The sequence below is a fragment of the Dreissena polymorpha genome, chromosome 3 (genome assembly GCF_020536995.1).
Source record: "Dreissena polymorpha isolate Duluth1 chromosome 3, UMN_Dpol_1.0, whole genome shotgun sequence".
Classification (NCBI taxonomy): domain Eukaryota; kingdom Metazoa; phylum Mollusca; class Bivalvia; order Myida; family Dreissenidae; genus Dreissena; species Dreissena polymorpha.
The window spans coordinates 22,604,027-22,621,371 of NC_068357.1; the positions used below are offsets into that span (position 1 = coordinate 22,604,027).

At 37.2% G+C, this 17,345-nt stretch overlaps 1 protein-coding gene across 1 annotated transcript; it reads left to right on the top strand.

The window, feature by feature from the left end:
- The first annotated feature begins 50 nt into the window (after positions 1-50).
- On the top strand, positions 51-16,055 carry LOC127873269 (cell division control protein 42 homolog). The gene is made up of 3 exons (XM_052417048.1): positions 51-531; positions 13,138-13,196; positions 13,807-16,055. The coding sequence occupies exons 1-3, from the start codon at positions 390-392 to the stop codon at positions 14,215-14,217; spliced, it is 612 nt and encodes a 203-aa protein (XP_052273008.1). The 5' UTR covers positions 51-389; the 3' UTR covers positions 14,218-16,055.
- Positions 16,056-17,345: the final 1,290 nt, after the last annotated feature.

Here is a 17,345-nt window from a genome sequence, read left to right on the forward strand (position 1 = left end):
AGATGCAACTAATTGTTGGGTCGTAACATTGTTAATTTAAAGTATCATTCTTTGGAAATGTTGCGTACATGAAAAACTCGTCATCTTATGTATAGCGTTATTGCAATATCGTAAATGCCACATAGGAATACACAACAAGTTTTGTAAAAAAGCACACCTTGTGAAACCGAAAATAAACGACATCTAAAAATAGAACAAGCCTAAAGCTATAAATATGTGCACGCTTCGGTGAACGACAAAAAGCATGAACGAGTGGATCATGTGGTAAATTATCGTCTGAAATCAACGCGGATTGTTGTTATCACTGTGTGTATAAACATTCCCTTTGACGGATACTACATAGTTTTTATCGTGTGTCGGATTTTTTGTTTCATTTGAATAAATGTGGCATGGCAGATCCGGAAGAAAATAAGTTCATAAAGTGCGTCGTCGTCGGCGATGGTGCTGTCGGCAAGACATGCATGCTCATGAGTTACGCAACGAACAAATTCCCGACGGAATATGTACCGACGGTCTTCGATAATTACGCAGGTACGGGTGTTCGTTACATCGATATTGTCGTCTTATTCATGTTTTATTTTGGGGTCAAAATTTTGAATTTGGATTCAATTAATACCACAGTCACACATACTTCATGTATATGTTGAACTCGTATCATCTAAATTTAAAAATACTTAATTTTAAGTAAAAGTTTGACAAATACATTCAGATCGTAGACGTAGTCACATGTGTAACGCATGTTTATAACATTTTAAGTGTACTGCATGTTTGTAAGGCATTTGCTTTTTATTACAACTCTCGTTATCGAAACTTGTACACAGTGACACGCACAACAATCGGCACAATTAAATTCAATTCAATTCAATTTTTATTTTAAGTCGGTGCATACATGGCACAAAATCTTTTTAGAAGGAGTGCTGTATCGAAAGAAGAACATTCACTTCTACATCAAATTTACTGTACTTCGGAACGGGGTTTCGACATTGAAGCCCAGTCTTGTTAAATCTCATGATGATGACCTAGCGTTTGTCTAATCTAAATCCATTATCTTGTCAATATCGTATAACATGAAGGTAATTAATAGGTACGATCTCCAGACGTATCTGCGGTCACCATGTAAATCGGCGTGACAGAGACATTTACACTTGCAGCCCCGGGGGGCCATACCTTTGCTTTCCGTCTCGTTAATTACACGGCTGTTAATCACTTGCGCCACTGCATATTGGAGATGTATTAGTAAACCGGCTAATGATACCTTTGAAGTGGCGCTAAGAACCGGACGTTTGCAATAAATGACGTAGAAATCTAGAGAGTGAGTAGTTTTTTTCATAACACGTCTCATTAGTTTAAGAATTGGACAATGTCCTTTGATACGGCGAGGAAAACATCTTTCAAACATGTACAGAAACATTCAAACACTCGTGTTTGGAAACGTGATGACCTTTCTGAGTTGTGACATTTAGTGGAATTGAAATAACACACAAAACAAATCGATAGTTTAGCCTGCGCGCAGATAAAATTTTACCCATTAACACTAACATTGGCTACTGGTAATATTGTCATACAACTTATAGGATTGTCATTCCTACATCGTGCATTGGCGCCACCTTCTGTTCTGGATGCCATCCCTTTTGCACTTATCCCACCTTTTGTAGGTATAACATAAAATATTTAGTAGATCGATTACAAGCAAATTTTTTTATGCCCCCCGGATCGAAAGATCGGTGGCATATTGTTTTTGGCCTGTCTGTCTGTCTGTCTGTCTGTCTGTCTGTCTGTATGTCTGTCTGTCTGTCTGTCTGTCTGTCTGTCTGTCTGTCTGTCTGTCTGTCTGTCTGTCTGTCTGTCTGTCTGTCTGTCATTCATTCATTCTTTGTGTGTGTCCCAAAACTTTAACCTTGGTTAAAGGTTTGCAATAACTTTTGCATTATTGAAGATAGCAACTTGATATTTGGCAAGCATGTGTATCTCATGGAGCTGCACATTTTGAGTGGTGAAAGGTCAAGGTCAAGGTCATCCTTCAAGGTCAAATGTCAAATATATGGCTTCAAAGCGGCGCAATAGGGGGCATTGTGTTTCTGACAAACACATCTCTTGTTTTAATGCTGCAACTTCTTTTATGTTTTTAAACTTAATGTTTGATGTAATTAAGATTTAAATGTGTGGAAATTTGCTTTTCAAACAAACATTTTTGCTCTTCACACAGGTAAATGTTCGACGTGCTTTTTAAAATTCTGCCATGTCAAAAAAGTATATAGGTCCTCACTTTTCCTAATGGCTTGCGATTTTATGTTCTAGGAGGTTACTCGATGAGTTAATTTCGATGGTGCGCAGTAAATTATCCGATTGTTTAACTGAGCAAAATATAAAAAACTCATAAAATATTCACCCGAAATCATTGCATCGTTTCTTAAAAAATCTTCAGGTTCTTTGCGCCAAATCGAAAGTATCGTGAGTTTTTTTTAATGCGTCTCAAAACGAGGTGGCTTCAATGATTAATGGCCGTGAATTGTGCTTGCGCTATACGCCATTTACAAACTAGGGTACGTCCACACATGAGTTTCTGTATTATTAGAGGCGAGAAAATCACAGTTAGTTGGGTTGTTGTGTTTTGGTAGGGTTTGTACACTCCTCGAAGATAATAGGTCAATTTAATATTATTACAACCTCAACGATTTGATTGCCTCAATAATAAAAGCAAATTGCAAGTAACCGCCGTTAGTCAGTCGTTTAAGATGGTGGTTTCTGCAATGAAAAAATAAATGACGTTAGAAATACTCATTATGTATAACAGCGGATGAAATAGTTGGTTTATACAGGTGTGTTATTTGAATGAATGCAATTGTCGACATTTAAATATTAGAGATAACGCGACAATAATTTATAATAAAACAGCAAAACATGAGGGTCTATTATATGTCCACACATGACAGTGCACGTTGTTACCAAAGCTTGGCTTTAAACGGGTATTTTCCGTTTTTGACCCAGATACACATTTGTTACGTTTGACCTACGTGATCACGTAATTTACTTCTGCAACAACAGCATCACATAAATTTCAAAGCAACACCAAGCACAACCTTAACTTATGCTGCTACTGCTGCTGCTGCTGCTGTATCTGCTTATTCTTTTATAAATTTCTGTAAAAGCGACTTCATTTAGTGCACATGTTTTTTTCTCTACCCCAAACTGTGAAATTATTCCCTTTTTATACAAATCTAATAAACAAACGCGTAGGCACATATTTGCATCGTTATGTACGTTATGTAGTCCATTCAAGTCTTGAGCAGACACTATTGCTTTATTATCCCCCGCCAGAGGCGGAGGGATATTGTTTTGGCGTTGTCCGTCCGTCCGTCCGTCCGTCCGGCTGTCCGTCCGTCCGTCCGGCACTTTTGTGTCTGGAGCCATATCTTGGAAGTTCTTTGGTGGATTTCATTTAAACTTGGTATGAGTATATATATGCATAAGAGGATGATGCACGCCAAATGGCATTGTACACCATCTGTTAAAAACAGACTTATGGCCCTTTGTATCTTGAAAAAAATGCTTTTTAGTGTCCGAAGCCATATCTTGGAAGTTCTTTGGCGGATTTCATTGAAACTTGGTATGAGTATATATATGCATAAGAGGATGATGCACGCCAAATGGCATTGTACACCATCTGTTAAAAACAGACTTATGGCCCTTTGTATCTTGTTTGATTTGACATTTACCGTTTTCATTTTGAAAAGGAGATAGAAAAAGGCCAGAAATAAATAATGTAATATGCGTCCGCCAAGAAATCTTATTTTAACCTTTGCTAAATGAGTCCTTTTAACTGTCTAAAAACGTTTTTGTGATATCATTATTTCGTGTATTGGTATGATGAAAATACGATTTTAGGTAATAAATAAGAAGACCATATCGTTAAAACAATAATTGAAAGTTGATACAAACACCGGTATGAGGTCGTTGGCTTAGTTTAACAATGGGTACAGATGGTGAGGTCATCTAACATTAGAGCGATATTTTGAACAATATAAGCAATGCAACGGCCTATTTTGTTCAATTCACGAGTCAAACTCGGATAAAAAATGTGAAAGGTCACGTAATGTCAATGTCCTGTATAGCACACCCTGTGAAAATGAGTTTACTATGCAGTGCTCCAGCTAGGCCTAAATCGAAGGGCGCCGCGCCCTGCCCTCCCGAACCTCCGCCCTGCCCCCCCGAACCTCCGCCCTGCCCCCCCCCCCTAAAAAAAAAAAAAAAAAATTTTTTTTTTTTTTTTTTTTTACATATGATCATTCATAAATCTCTTATTACATTGTAACTAGTTTAATCCTCATTGTAGACATTATATTTGAATGGTTTAATAATAATGGGATTAATACAATTATTTATAACATATAAATGAACATGCAATAGAAAGCATTCCAGAAACACCCGCGCGCTCGAACGTGCCCTTTTCACAAAATACTGCGCGTCAAAAGTGCCCTTTTCACAAAATACTGCGCGTCAAAAGTGCCCTTTTGACAAAAAGCCCCCCTGCCCTTTTCAAATCCTAGCTGGAGCACTGCTATGTCCGTGCCATTCCAAAAATCATCGGAAATGACACATAGACAACTAACTAATTTGTGGTTTTAAAGTTGTTCTCAATTTCATCATATGTTTTAAAATGCGCGGTCACGAAGAGAAATACATGTACGATTATTTAAACGTATGTTCTGTTTATTCGTAAACACACATGTGTAATTGGCGTTTGCTTGTTGAAAATAGGAAGTTAAATCACGGATGAAGAGTTGCTTGTTGAAAATAGGAAGATAAACCACGGATGTCGAGAGATTTGAACATAATATTTTATTTTTTTTTCAAATGGTCAATACGTCATTATTTTATATTTCATTGGCCACTTTAAGTAACTGTCATCAAAATTGCATACGAGCAGATTTAGTGAAGAAAATTCTTGATTTCGAAATTCCTATTAATTGTTTTATTTTTTATAAATTAATTCAAAAATTTATTTAGCAATTCGTAATTGCTTTATTGATGGGACGACAATAACGTGCTGAAGAATATTATATACAAGTAAGGGGCGCTTTGTGAAAACGGGGCTAAATGCATGAGTTTAAAGTGTCGTCCCAGATTAGCCTATGCAGTCCGCACAGGGACGACACTTTCCGCTTTTATTGCATTTTTCTTTGAAAATAAATATCACCTCTATGACAGTATAGGCGGACAGTTTCGTCCCTGATTGGCCTCTGTGGGCGGCAAGGCTTATCTGGGACGACACTAAACGTTTTTTTAGAGCGAGGCTCAAATATAAAGTTTTTCATAGCTTGTATCAATGTCCATCCATGAGGATGACGTTTGTTACTTTGATACTGAACGTGATATTGCACGTTTTACTATTCAAGCTCTTACAGATTATAAACTAGAAATGGCGCGGCAGAGGCCAACGCGTATCCACACGCCGCATGTTTGACCCAGGGGGTACACCAGGATTGGTAATGGGGCCATGCATAGTAGAGATTGACCGCATTGTCATAAGAGATGTTTAGTATCAATTTGAAGTAAATCGGTATAGAAAATGAAGAAGTTAATAAAAAAACAACATAAAACAAGCGATGTGTTTGTCAGAAACATAATTCCCCCCTCCTGCGCCGCTTTGATTTTTTTATCATTTGGCTGATTCACTAATTACCGCCCTTTACCTCCCTTTAAAGCTTACAACTTCCCTTAGATTTGTTTTTTTGACCTTTGACCGTGAAAGATGACCTTGACCTTTCACCATTCAAAATGTGCAGCTCCATGAGATACACATGCTTGCCAAATATCAAGTTGCTATCTTCAATATAGCAAAATATATTACCAATGCACCATACCGGGAGCATAAAAATGAGTGAAAATCTCTGACCCGACCCCACCCCAATCCCATAACCTTTGACTGAGGGGTCAGATCAAAATTCCAAATAGTGCAGGGTCGCACATTTTCTCATAGCTACCCTGTGTGTAAGTTTCAAGGTTCTAGTGCTTATAGTGTAGGAGGAGATAGTTGCCAGGACGGACGGACAGACGGACGGTGGAGATAACCTCAATATCCCCACGCTTTTCAAGAAGCGTCGGGATAATAAAGAAGTTCTGATTTCCTGGGTTCTTTATTGTTTGAAGAATTCGGAAAATAGAAAATGCACGCAGTACATACTGTGAAACTGTACGATTTTTTGTAAAGACAAAGGAAGTGCTTTAGTTCTGTTTGTGACACATAATACTAATCGCAGAAGGCTAAACTAAAATAAAGACTAATTTTATTTCCAATTACTGTTCTAAAATTCATGCTTACTAATTCCAAATCATTCTAAAATGAGGATTTTATTTAATCGAAATAGCGATCGACATGTTAACGGATAATTATTGATGATTGCATAACTCGTATTGGGTTAAACACAGTAGCAAAACTTTCTACTACAATTCATATGCATAATTTGCTTATGCATAATCCTGTTAATAACTTGATTTAAACCAATCCCGCACGTAAATATTGGTTGTGAGCGGGTCCCGCATGACTGGGTTACATTGGAGATTAAGGTGTTCCTTATTTGAATACATGCCGTGGGATTATGAATATACAAATATTTGTGAACCTGTGTCGTCTGAGTCATGGGTCGATTTGTTATCTGTGAACAGCAAATACTGTCTAATGTCACGTCAAATGCGACGAGTCTGTGTGTATATTTACATGTAGATTTTGATGTGAAGTAAACGCATCATGCACAGCTATATTCTTATTGGTGTATTTTTGCGTTTTAATGAAATTCTTATAACAAGGCTGACATATCAGTATTCCACTTTTAAAATTCAGCTGTTCATCTTTTGACAAACCGTTGAAGATTGCAGTCAACTTTTTAAATTCGAACGTGCAGTTAAAGATCAAAGTGTATATTCGCCTTTTGTTTACTGAGTTTTAATATATCTTATTTATGTTAGAGATACACGAATGCCTATATGTTAGCCTCATTATGACAATTTGTGTCTTGTTCTGTGAAAGCTGGTCATATTGCATGTGCTTAAAGTGTCGTCCCAGATTAGCCTGTGCAGTCCGCACAGGCTAATCAGGGACGACACTTTCCGGCTAAACTTGATTTTCGGTAAGGAGGGACTTCATTGAAACTAAAAATACCATTAAAGCGGAAAGTGTCGTCCCTGATTAGCCTGTGCGAACTGCACATGCTAATCTGGGACGACACTGTACGCACACGAATTAAGCCCAGTTTTCTCAGAACAAGACACATATGGATCCCGTCATATTTAACATCGTTTAAACAATTTAAGCCTTGCTCTGTCCGCACAGGTTAATAAGGACGACCATTTGCGCTTTTATTGATTTTTTTTTCAAATCCAGAGTCTCTTCTGAACAAAAATCAAGTCTTTTCGGCACGTAAAGTTTCTTCCCACTTTACACGCATGCATTTAAAAGTGTCTTCCACCATTTTGGGAATGGGCCGGGTCCCTTTGCATTTTTAAAATGTCATCGTTTTGTCTAAAATTTGGAAAGTGTTGTTGATTTTTAACTAACACAAATACGCTACGCTAACATTTAGAGCAAACGTTATTTCAATATTGTTTTAACTAAGCTTCAACAAATAGAGCTGGAATTGGGATGAATGAAATGTTGAGACTTATTAATTTTGAACAAAAAAGGCAAACACACATTGCATCAAGTCCGATTTGCCCAGAGTGCGCGACTCATTTTAATTGAACAATCTTTAAGAAGAAGCATACTTACTTAGCCCCAACTGTTATGTGTTACTTAAAAGAAATGATATTTTAGATATTTTTTTTACATCTTTCACAAAGCATGTAGTATACTAATTTTAGGATATTTTTTGTTGCGAACTAAAATTTCAATCGCAACGTCAATTGGTAGTTATATTTTTTAAGACAGAGCCGTGATGGTTTGTTGGTATATCTTAAAGTGACCGATTTGGATTTACTTAACACTCTTAAATATAGCCATCCTGCACTATGCACGCATTTGCATCGTTATCTCCGAAAACAAAATACTAATAACTGTCATCAATAATCATTAAACACTTGTGTAATTTCACAACTTCCTCTTTGCATTCGCCCGCAATAGACTGATACTTCCAAGTATATATTGAATATGAGCCCTGCTCTGTGAAAATAGACTGGTACTTCCAAGTATATATTGAACATGAGCCCTGCTCTGTGAAAATAGACTGGTACTTCCAAGTATATATTGAATATGAGCCCTGCTCTGTGAAAATAGACTGGTACTTCCAAGTATATATTGAATATGAGCCCTGCTCTGTGAAAATAGACTGGTACTTCCAAGTATATATTGAATATGAGCCCTGCTCTGTGAAAATAGACTGGTACTTCCAAGTATATATTGAATATGAGCCCTGCTCTGTGAAAATAGACTAGTACTTCCAAGTATATATTGAATATGAGCCCTGCTCTGTGAAAATAGACTGGTACTTCCAAGTATATATTGAATATGAGCCCTGCTCTGTGAAAATAGACTAGTACTTCCAAGTATATATTGAATATGAGCCCTGCTCTGTGAAAATAGACTGGTACTTCCAAGTTTATATTGAATATGAGCCCTGCTCTGTGAAAATAGACTGGTACTTCCAAGTATATATTGAATATGAGCCCTACTCTGTGAAAATAGACCCGTACTTCCAAGTATATATTGAATATGAGCCCTGCTCTGTGAAAATAGACTGGTACTTTCAAGTATATATTGAATATGAGCCCTGCTATGTGAAAATAGACTGGTACTTCCAAGTATATATTGAATATGAGCCCTGCTTTGTGAAAAAGTGGTTAAATGCAAACGCGTAAAGTGTCGTCGCAGAATAGCCTTTGAAGTCCGCACAGGCTTATCACTTTTCGCCTAACCTGTTTTTTGCTAATAAGAGACTTTCTTTAAACAGCAAATATCATAAAAGCGGAAAGTGTCGTACCTGATTTTATACCACGACACTTTACGCACACGCATTTAACCGCTTTTTCACAGAGCACGGCCCATATACAATGTATCTTCAATAATCATAACAACTAACGGGAGGAAATGAATCATTTTAGTCTTGAATAAAAGCAATTGACAATTGGGATTGTGAAGTTAACGTTTGCAAGCTAAGAACAGTTGTTTGCTCGCTTCCGGGGGTATATTTGTCTCAAAAGAATCTTTTGATTTATTCGAATAACTTAACAGATAATTTCACATAGTGATTATATTGTAAGTGCTGGACAATTTAGCAGATGCCATTTTATATCGCAGTTTATTGCAAGCGAAATGCACATTAATTCATTAAACCACGGTTTAACAGTTAACTATATAGTTAAGAGACTTTGAACCCGGGTTCAAAGTGCCGTTTGCACATTAATTCCTTAAACCCGGGTTCAAGACTTTGAACCGCGGTTTAATGTGTGTCTTTAAAGAGATACATATTATGTTATCTGAGACAACCAACCACCGGAGCTTAAACCACAATTAGAAGGTAAATGCCGCGACTTCATTGGTCATCTCTTAACTATAGGGTTAAGAGACTTTGAACTGCGGTTCAAAGTCTTAAACTGCGATTAAGAGGCGCATTAAACAGTTAATTATATAGTTAAGAAACTTTGAACCCGAGTTCAAAGTGCCGTTTGCACATTAATACCTTAAACCCGAGTTCAAGAGTTTAAACCGGTCCTCTCTTGACTATAGGGTTAAGAGACTTTGAACTGCGGTTCAAAGTCTTAAACTGCGGTTCAAAGTATTAAACTGCGGTTCAAAGTCTTAAACTGGGGTTAAGAGGCGCGGAATGCACAATAACTATAGGGTTAAGAGACTTTGAACCCGAGTTCAAAGTGCCGTTTGCACATTTATTCCTTAAACCCGAGTTCAAGAGTTTGAACCGCGGTTGAAAGTGTGTCTAAAGATAGATACACATCTCTTTTCTACATAATTCAGAGACAACCAAATAGCGGAGCTTAAACCACAATTAGAAGGCAAATGTCAAGATTTCATTGGTCGTTTCTTAACTAGTAAATAGTTAAGAGACTTTAAACCGCGGTTAAAAGTCTTGAGCCCGGGATTAAGCAATTAATGTGCAAACGGCACTTCGAACCCGGGTTCAAAGTCTCTTAACTATATAGTTAACTGTTAAACCGTGGTTTAAGGAATTAATGTGCATTTCGCTTGCCATACGCTGTTTACATTGACTAAATTCCCCGAAGTATGTTTACAAATTACAACATCCTTATACTAAGTGATTATCATGTCATATCACAACTTGTTACATATCACGTATCACATATCACACTATCAAGTTTTATTTACGTCCGTTGGGTAATGTTGGGCAAGTGTATAATCTGGGTACATGTAATGGTAGATAATAAACCGTGTTTTGTGTCACTCCCTGTGCACATATATCGACAACATCCCTCGCGATGAGGAAGAATTCTATTTTATTATTGATCGAATCTTACATGAACATGTTCCGGAAATCGGCATTGAATGTGTTCATGGGCAAGTGTTGCTCGGGCTTAACCTTCCCTTTCACGCTTAGAGAGCTTATTATTACTAAGTAAAAAAAAACCTGTTGGTTTTTAACACGGATGTAGCGGTTACAATCATTTTTGAAATCACGAAACGCTTATAACATTCCTGAGCTGGGCAGATTCGTTTTTGTCTTCCTAGAAATATTAATACAAAAGTTGTTATCTAAACAAGAGAAAGGCAAACATTCCGTTACCTGCATATGTTCGACATAATACATGGGAAATATCCGCGTTGTTCGAACACCATCTTATCATGATCGAAAGAAAACCTGATTTCTCTTATGTTTGCCAGTGATTTATGATCGAAGTGAGGCTTTGTTTATAATCTGTACCGCTTGTTTGAAGAACTAGATATATGTGCATTTCGTTTTGGGGTCGTGTTGCAAATAACATCCATAGGCCTTGTTAGTACGTACAAGAGTAAGGTTAATTATCCTCACGCTTTTTGAAAAGCGTGGGGATATTGTGGTTATCTCCACCGTCCGTCCGTCCGTCCTGGCCACTATCTCCTCATACACTATAAGCACTAGAAACTTGAAACTTAAACACATGGTAGCTATGAGCATATGTGCGACCCTGCACTATTTCAATTTTGATCTGACCCCTGGATCAAAAGTTATGGGGGTTGGGGTGGGGCCAGGTCAGAGATTTTCACTAATTTTTTATATGTTATTTTACATTAACTTCTTCATTTCTACACCGATTTACTTCAAATTGATACTGAATATCTCTTATAACAATACGGTCAATCTCAAATATGCATGGCCCCATTACCAACCCTGGGGCGCCCCGCCCACATAGACCACGCCCACCAAAAATTGCCTTTTACATTAACTTCTTCATTTCTACACCGATTTACTTCAAATTGATACTGAACATCTCTTATGAAAATACGGTCAATCTCAACTATGTATGGGCCCCATTACCAACCCTGGGGCACTCCCGCCCACATAGACCACGTCCATCCAAAATTGCATTTTACTATAACTTTTTCATTTCTACACCGATTTACCTCAAATTGATACTGAACATCTCTTATGACAATACGGTCAATCTCAACTATGTATGGCCCCATTACTAACCCTGGGGCGCCCTCGACCACATAGACCACGCCCACCCAAAAATTGCCTTTTACTATAAATTCTTCATTTCTACACCGATTTACTTCAGATTGATACTGAACATATCTTATGACAATACGGTCAATCTCAACTATGCATGGCCCCATTATCAACCATGGGGCGCCCCTGGGTCAAACATGCGGCATGGGGATACGCGTCGGCCTCTGCCGCGCCATTTCTAGTTTAGGTATAATGTTGGCAATAATATCTCTGCTTTCCGTCAATTGAGATTTACTACATAGTCTACGTTATACGTTACATGTACACTTGTTTTATCGCTGGCTAATTAAGTACAGACTAGTTCGTCAATTATTAGTAGATTGTAAATAGCACACTTTGACCGAAACAAGTTAGTTACTTTACGAGCACGTCGCGCGTCCACACTAGGTAAGCCGGACGCAATCAGACATACTTATACGTTTCATGCAATATTGCATAGTGTGTGGTCACTAAATCTCTGGTCTTGGAAAATATTACAGACCGAGGACTCAAAGGAATGACATTTTTCGTATGAGAAACTACTTCAAAATTTCAAACCCGCAGCTTACTTTCAGCATGTGAAAAAGTCGAGATATTCTACCCGCAACTGCGTCGGTGCCTTTGTGGGCGTCGAAGTACAGTTAAATTTAGTGGGGTTTTGTCAGCTTGTTTCCCGGGAAACGATTAACGGATTTAAAACATAAAATAATGATTCCCCATATTTAAGGGGCATTTCACAGATTTTGGCATTTATTGAAGTTTGTCATTAAATGCTTTATATTGATAAATGTAAACATTTGATCTAAAAGGCTCCAGGAAAGAAATCAAGATAAAATTCATAAAAAAAACTCAACAGGGCTCGAACAACTGACCCGTGGATTCGTGACGTAAAAGTCTTCCTCTTAGACCACTCGGCCATGCGTGCTCATACAATGAATGATGTTTTTTTATACCTTATATAAGCAATCTTCGTAGTTTCACAAACTATAACAACAGAACTTATTTAATCGTTTCGCGTTGCAACGCTTTATAATGTTTAGGTTTTTAAATCGTCAAAAGATGCATATAATGGCTGTTTTGGAGCATGGTAAATGTTCAGTATTACTATTTCCTCACACATATCATAACTAAACGATAATTTGCGAATCTTTAACATTTTTTTTTCAATTTACCAAAACGTGAAAAGGCCCCTGCAATAGGAAACCATTCTGATTAAAAAATGGATACTGTGTATCATAACTTCATTTGGAATTACATTATTGTATGCGATGATGAGGGCAAACAAATTTGCTGAAAGGAGACAATAATTTGGTTTCTTTGTGTGTCTAATCTTAAACTTTTTCGTGTGGCCTTTATGCCTCCTATGCGATGTTCGATACATCATCTTTAGAACACTTGTGAATTAACAGTGACAGAAGGAAATAAATGATTATGGCTGCACATTGTAGTTCACATATATAGATATCTTTCTTTATTTTTTCAGTCACTGTCACTGTACGTGGAACTTCGTACCAGCTGGGCTTGATCGACACAGCAGGGCAGGTATGAGCAGTCGGTTACAGTAGCAAACGCAATTAAATATGCGTACATGCAAAAAGCACTGTATATACCTGCCTTGATTTCTACAGGATGAACATGTCAAGTTCGGCAATACTTCATTAAAATGCAGCTCAGATGTATTGCATGCATACATTAATTCATGTACACGTTTACTGAGCATATACATTACAGCTTGTTGATGTTTTCATTGTATTAAAAATACCTTAAGGAACTAGATTATGGTATTCATTAAATAAAGTAAATTTCCTGAAAAAACTTACATGAAGCTTCTTAGAAAGGACCATAATAAATACAAATTGAATCGATAGTCAGTGGATTCGATCTCTTCTCAGAGATCCTTATGATCATCTTTCTAAGAAAAGAACATGATCATCTTTCTAAGAAAAGAACATACAGTATTGATCTGTGTTCCTACCGAAGGAACAAACAAGAACGTGTCCCTGGCATATTTGAAACAATCAAAGTAAAAATATCTAAATAAGCAAATCGCCATAGTTTACACATAATAAACGATTTCCATTAATAATAATACCTGGACGCCTGATACGATTAAATTGTTACGTTATGTAGATTCACTCAGTCTTTTTTGCAGGAAGAGTACGAGGGATTAAGGAGCCTGTCTTATCCGGGCACCCATGTGTTCCTTTTGGCCTACTCAGTGGTAATGCCGGACACCATGCAAAACCTAGAATACAAATGGATACCGGAAATACGGACTAACTCTCCCGCCTCAGCGTTCTTAATCGTTGGAACCCAAACAGACCTTCGGGATAACGAGAAAATAAGGCAAAAGTTACAGAAACGAAAACAAAAACCTGTTACGCCGGAAGAGGGCGCTCGACTCGCGAAAAGAGTGAACGCCGACTGTTACGTTGAGTGTAGCGCGTTTACGCAACAGGGTCTAAAAGACGTCTTTGACGAGGCCATGTTGGCGGTGTTAGAACCAAAAATCAAACGACGGAGACGCGTGAAAAATGGACGGACTAGATGTACAATATTATGAACGTGAGCGAAACTTTGAGAGAGATTACTTACGTTTAAAGAACGTGTGAATTTATGATGAGTACTTTGCAGTTTAAGGAACGGGGCAGCTCGGCGTTGAACGATTATTTAAACCACGAGGGCCCTGTGAACACATAGAAACAGATATGTTGATGTTACTAAACACCGAAGTTGTGAACATAAATGTGTTAGCAATATACCAAGTCCATGTAGTAAATGAGAATGTTTTTTTTTGTTCACCTTCGTGTTTAATTGTTGTTTGTTGAATATAGGAAATGACTATTATATTGCCAAACAACCTGTGCACCATGTCCTTACACTCCCTTGATACATAATTATGCAATGTTTTGTTTACAGCAATGGGCAAAAATGAGTGACCAAAAAAGTTAGTTGTGTTTAGATATTAATTTTGAAATATAGATTTCGCCAGCCTGTCAAAACATTTGGGCGTCGTACATTAATTATAGTATTATATTTGGTGTCATTGTGTTCATTTCACTTACTTGATGACATGTTAAATTCCATCAAATTGTGCATATAATTGTTTTGATTGAAATAATCTGACGCAATTTTACATTCTTTTGCTAGCATCGATTTTATAAAATGTTCAAAAACTTTCAAGAGATGTGATAAAAGAGATCTTTAACGTAAATATAATTAAAACAAATCACTGCCGTGCTTATTGATTTATGTTTAGATAAAAATGTGCAACATAGTGTGATCGGTCGATACATGCCGTAGAACGTTATCACACCCGTGTCAGTTCAATTCATGGGTAATTTACATACTCGGGCCGTATTGACTCATGTCATCCGTCATATTCAAATACTGTTCAGATATTGTGTTCCCTTGTGACTGTGTATGCCCAAGGAGTTATTAAGCATTACACGGTCCCTACTTCCCCAAACATTTGTGTTCAATTCTGTCAGCTACTTTGTGGATCTCGCTCAAACTGTCAAAGTTGACTTACATAAATTTTAAGATGGTGGTATGAAATAGAAAGGCATTATAGCTTCGACAAGTTTTGGCAGAATTATTGGCCTTTGTTGACGCGACCAGTAAAGCCTGAATTATGACCCTTGATCATGTCCGTTGTAGCATATACAGACGTCTGAGTAGATGTGCATGTGTCAAAACATGACTTGTGAGATCATCAGTGTCTGCGACAGATTTTCTATTAAACTTTTGACTGAAATTATTAGTTTTAATTAATCTGTGTTACAATATCATGCTTAACTTTATCTTTAATTTATTGTTAATTCCATAAAGAATGCATTATCTGTTATTAATGTCGTTCATGTTCAGTTCGTTCACTTAAATACATTGATTATTTTAATGTTATTTTGCTTTGTTGTTCCGTAATAATTATACCATGTATTTTTTCCAAGCAAACGCAGATATGAAAAGATGTTATTCGAACACAGTGAAAGCTGTTTTCCCGCCAATTTACACGAGGTTCACATTAAATTGACATAAATCAATCGAGTTATATATTGTGATTGAAATTATCGTGACCTCACATCTTTTGTCAATTTATGAATATATTTATGTTACAAACCCGTATATAACAGTTAAACAGTCAATCGTTGTTTGTACCGGGTAGCGTCTAATGTGTACGTCTTTTGCATACAATTTATCATTACCATTCGGATAACATAACTGCGTACAATATTTCTAACAAGTCCTTACACAACTATGGAGCACTGGATCTTTATCGCATGGATGGTAAATGAAATAATTGTAGAAGTATACATGTATGTTTGTTTTTGTATTAAAGTTGATTTACATCGATGTTTCTTCTAAAAACTTTGTTGAGGAAATAAAGCAATACGCAATATACTATATTTGCTTGTACTAAACAACAACACATAAACCTGTTAATATTATACATTATTTCGGAGTCCGCCTTATTATCAAAATGAGTTGAAAATGGCAAACATCATCTATGAACCAGTCATAAATCGTTATTTATACGTGTTTTTTCATTTTACGTGTGAGGACATTTAGTAAACGTTTGTATATCACAACGAATGCTAAATTGCGCAAAATGTCAATACTTGTTTACCACTTGTTTCAACGTTTCAATGAAGTTGAAAATCCTGGTTACTTGATTTAAGCATGGCGGGCGGCTCGGCGGTCGGCCGGTCAGTCGGCGTCAATCGTGGTTTCCGGTAAATATCTTTAGTCTGTGTAGACCGATCTTGATGAAACTTTTATTTAAGCCAGCTTGTACAGAGAACTCGCTTGGCATTGTATTTAGGGCATTGTCCCCCAATAAAATTTCGGTTTCAATTAATAGAGGATATCTTAAATGGATTCGTATGAACTATCATAAGGGTACAGTAAAAGGACAAGTTGCATAACTCTGGTTGTCATTTTTACGGAATTATGGCCCTTTTTTGACTTAGTAACTTTGAATATATGGTTAAATTTTGTGTTTCGATCCACTGTACTTCTTAACTATCAAGGCTATTGCTTTCAAACCTCAAATACTGTCATGCTATCATGAGGTTACTGTACCTGGCAAGTTGAATTTTACCTTGACCTTTGAATGACCTTGACTCTCAAGGTCAAATTATTAAATTTTGCTAAAATTGCCATAACTTCTTTATTTATGATTAGATTTGATTGATACTTTGACAAAACTACTCTTACCTGACATACCACAATAGACTCCACCCAAACCATCCCCCCGTGCCCTCCCCTCCCCTCCCCCCCGAATCCCCCCTATTTTTTGTTTAAGATCATCTCACAAATGACCACCACACCCTCACACTATACCCCCCCCCACCCCACCCCCCAAAAAAAAAATTATGTTTTTTTTAAACGGTTAAAAACACAAATATTTATTTTTATTATTTTATGTTTGAAATACCGTTCAACCATCGCACCCAAGAATCCCATCCCACCCCCCCTCCCCCCACCCGAATCCCCCCCCTATTTTTTTTAAAGATCATCTCACAAATGACCACCACACCCTCACACTATACCCCCACCCCCACCCCCCCCCCCAAATTTCATTTTTTTTTTGAAACGGTTAAAAACACAAATATTTATTTTTATTATTTGATGTTTGAAATACCGTCCAACCATCGCACCCAAGAATCCTCACCCCCACCCCCCCCCCCT

What these genes read in the sequence shown, in the direction of transcription:
- LOC127873269 (XM_052417048.1), top strand. Translation starts at nt 390, where the DNA reads ATGGCAGATCCGGAAGAAAATAAGTTCATAAAGTGCGTCGTCGTCGGC. An exon ending in GGTCTTCGATAATTACGCAG is followed by an intron (nt 532 to 13,137) that starts GTACGGGTGTTC and finishes TTATTTTTTCAG; the next exon opens with TCACTGTCACTGTACGTGGA. An exon ending in TGATCGACACAGCAGGGCAG is followed by an intron (nt 13,197 to 13,806) that starts GTATGAGCAGTC and finishes TCTTTTTTGCAG; the next exon opens with GAAGAGTACGAGGGATTAAG.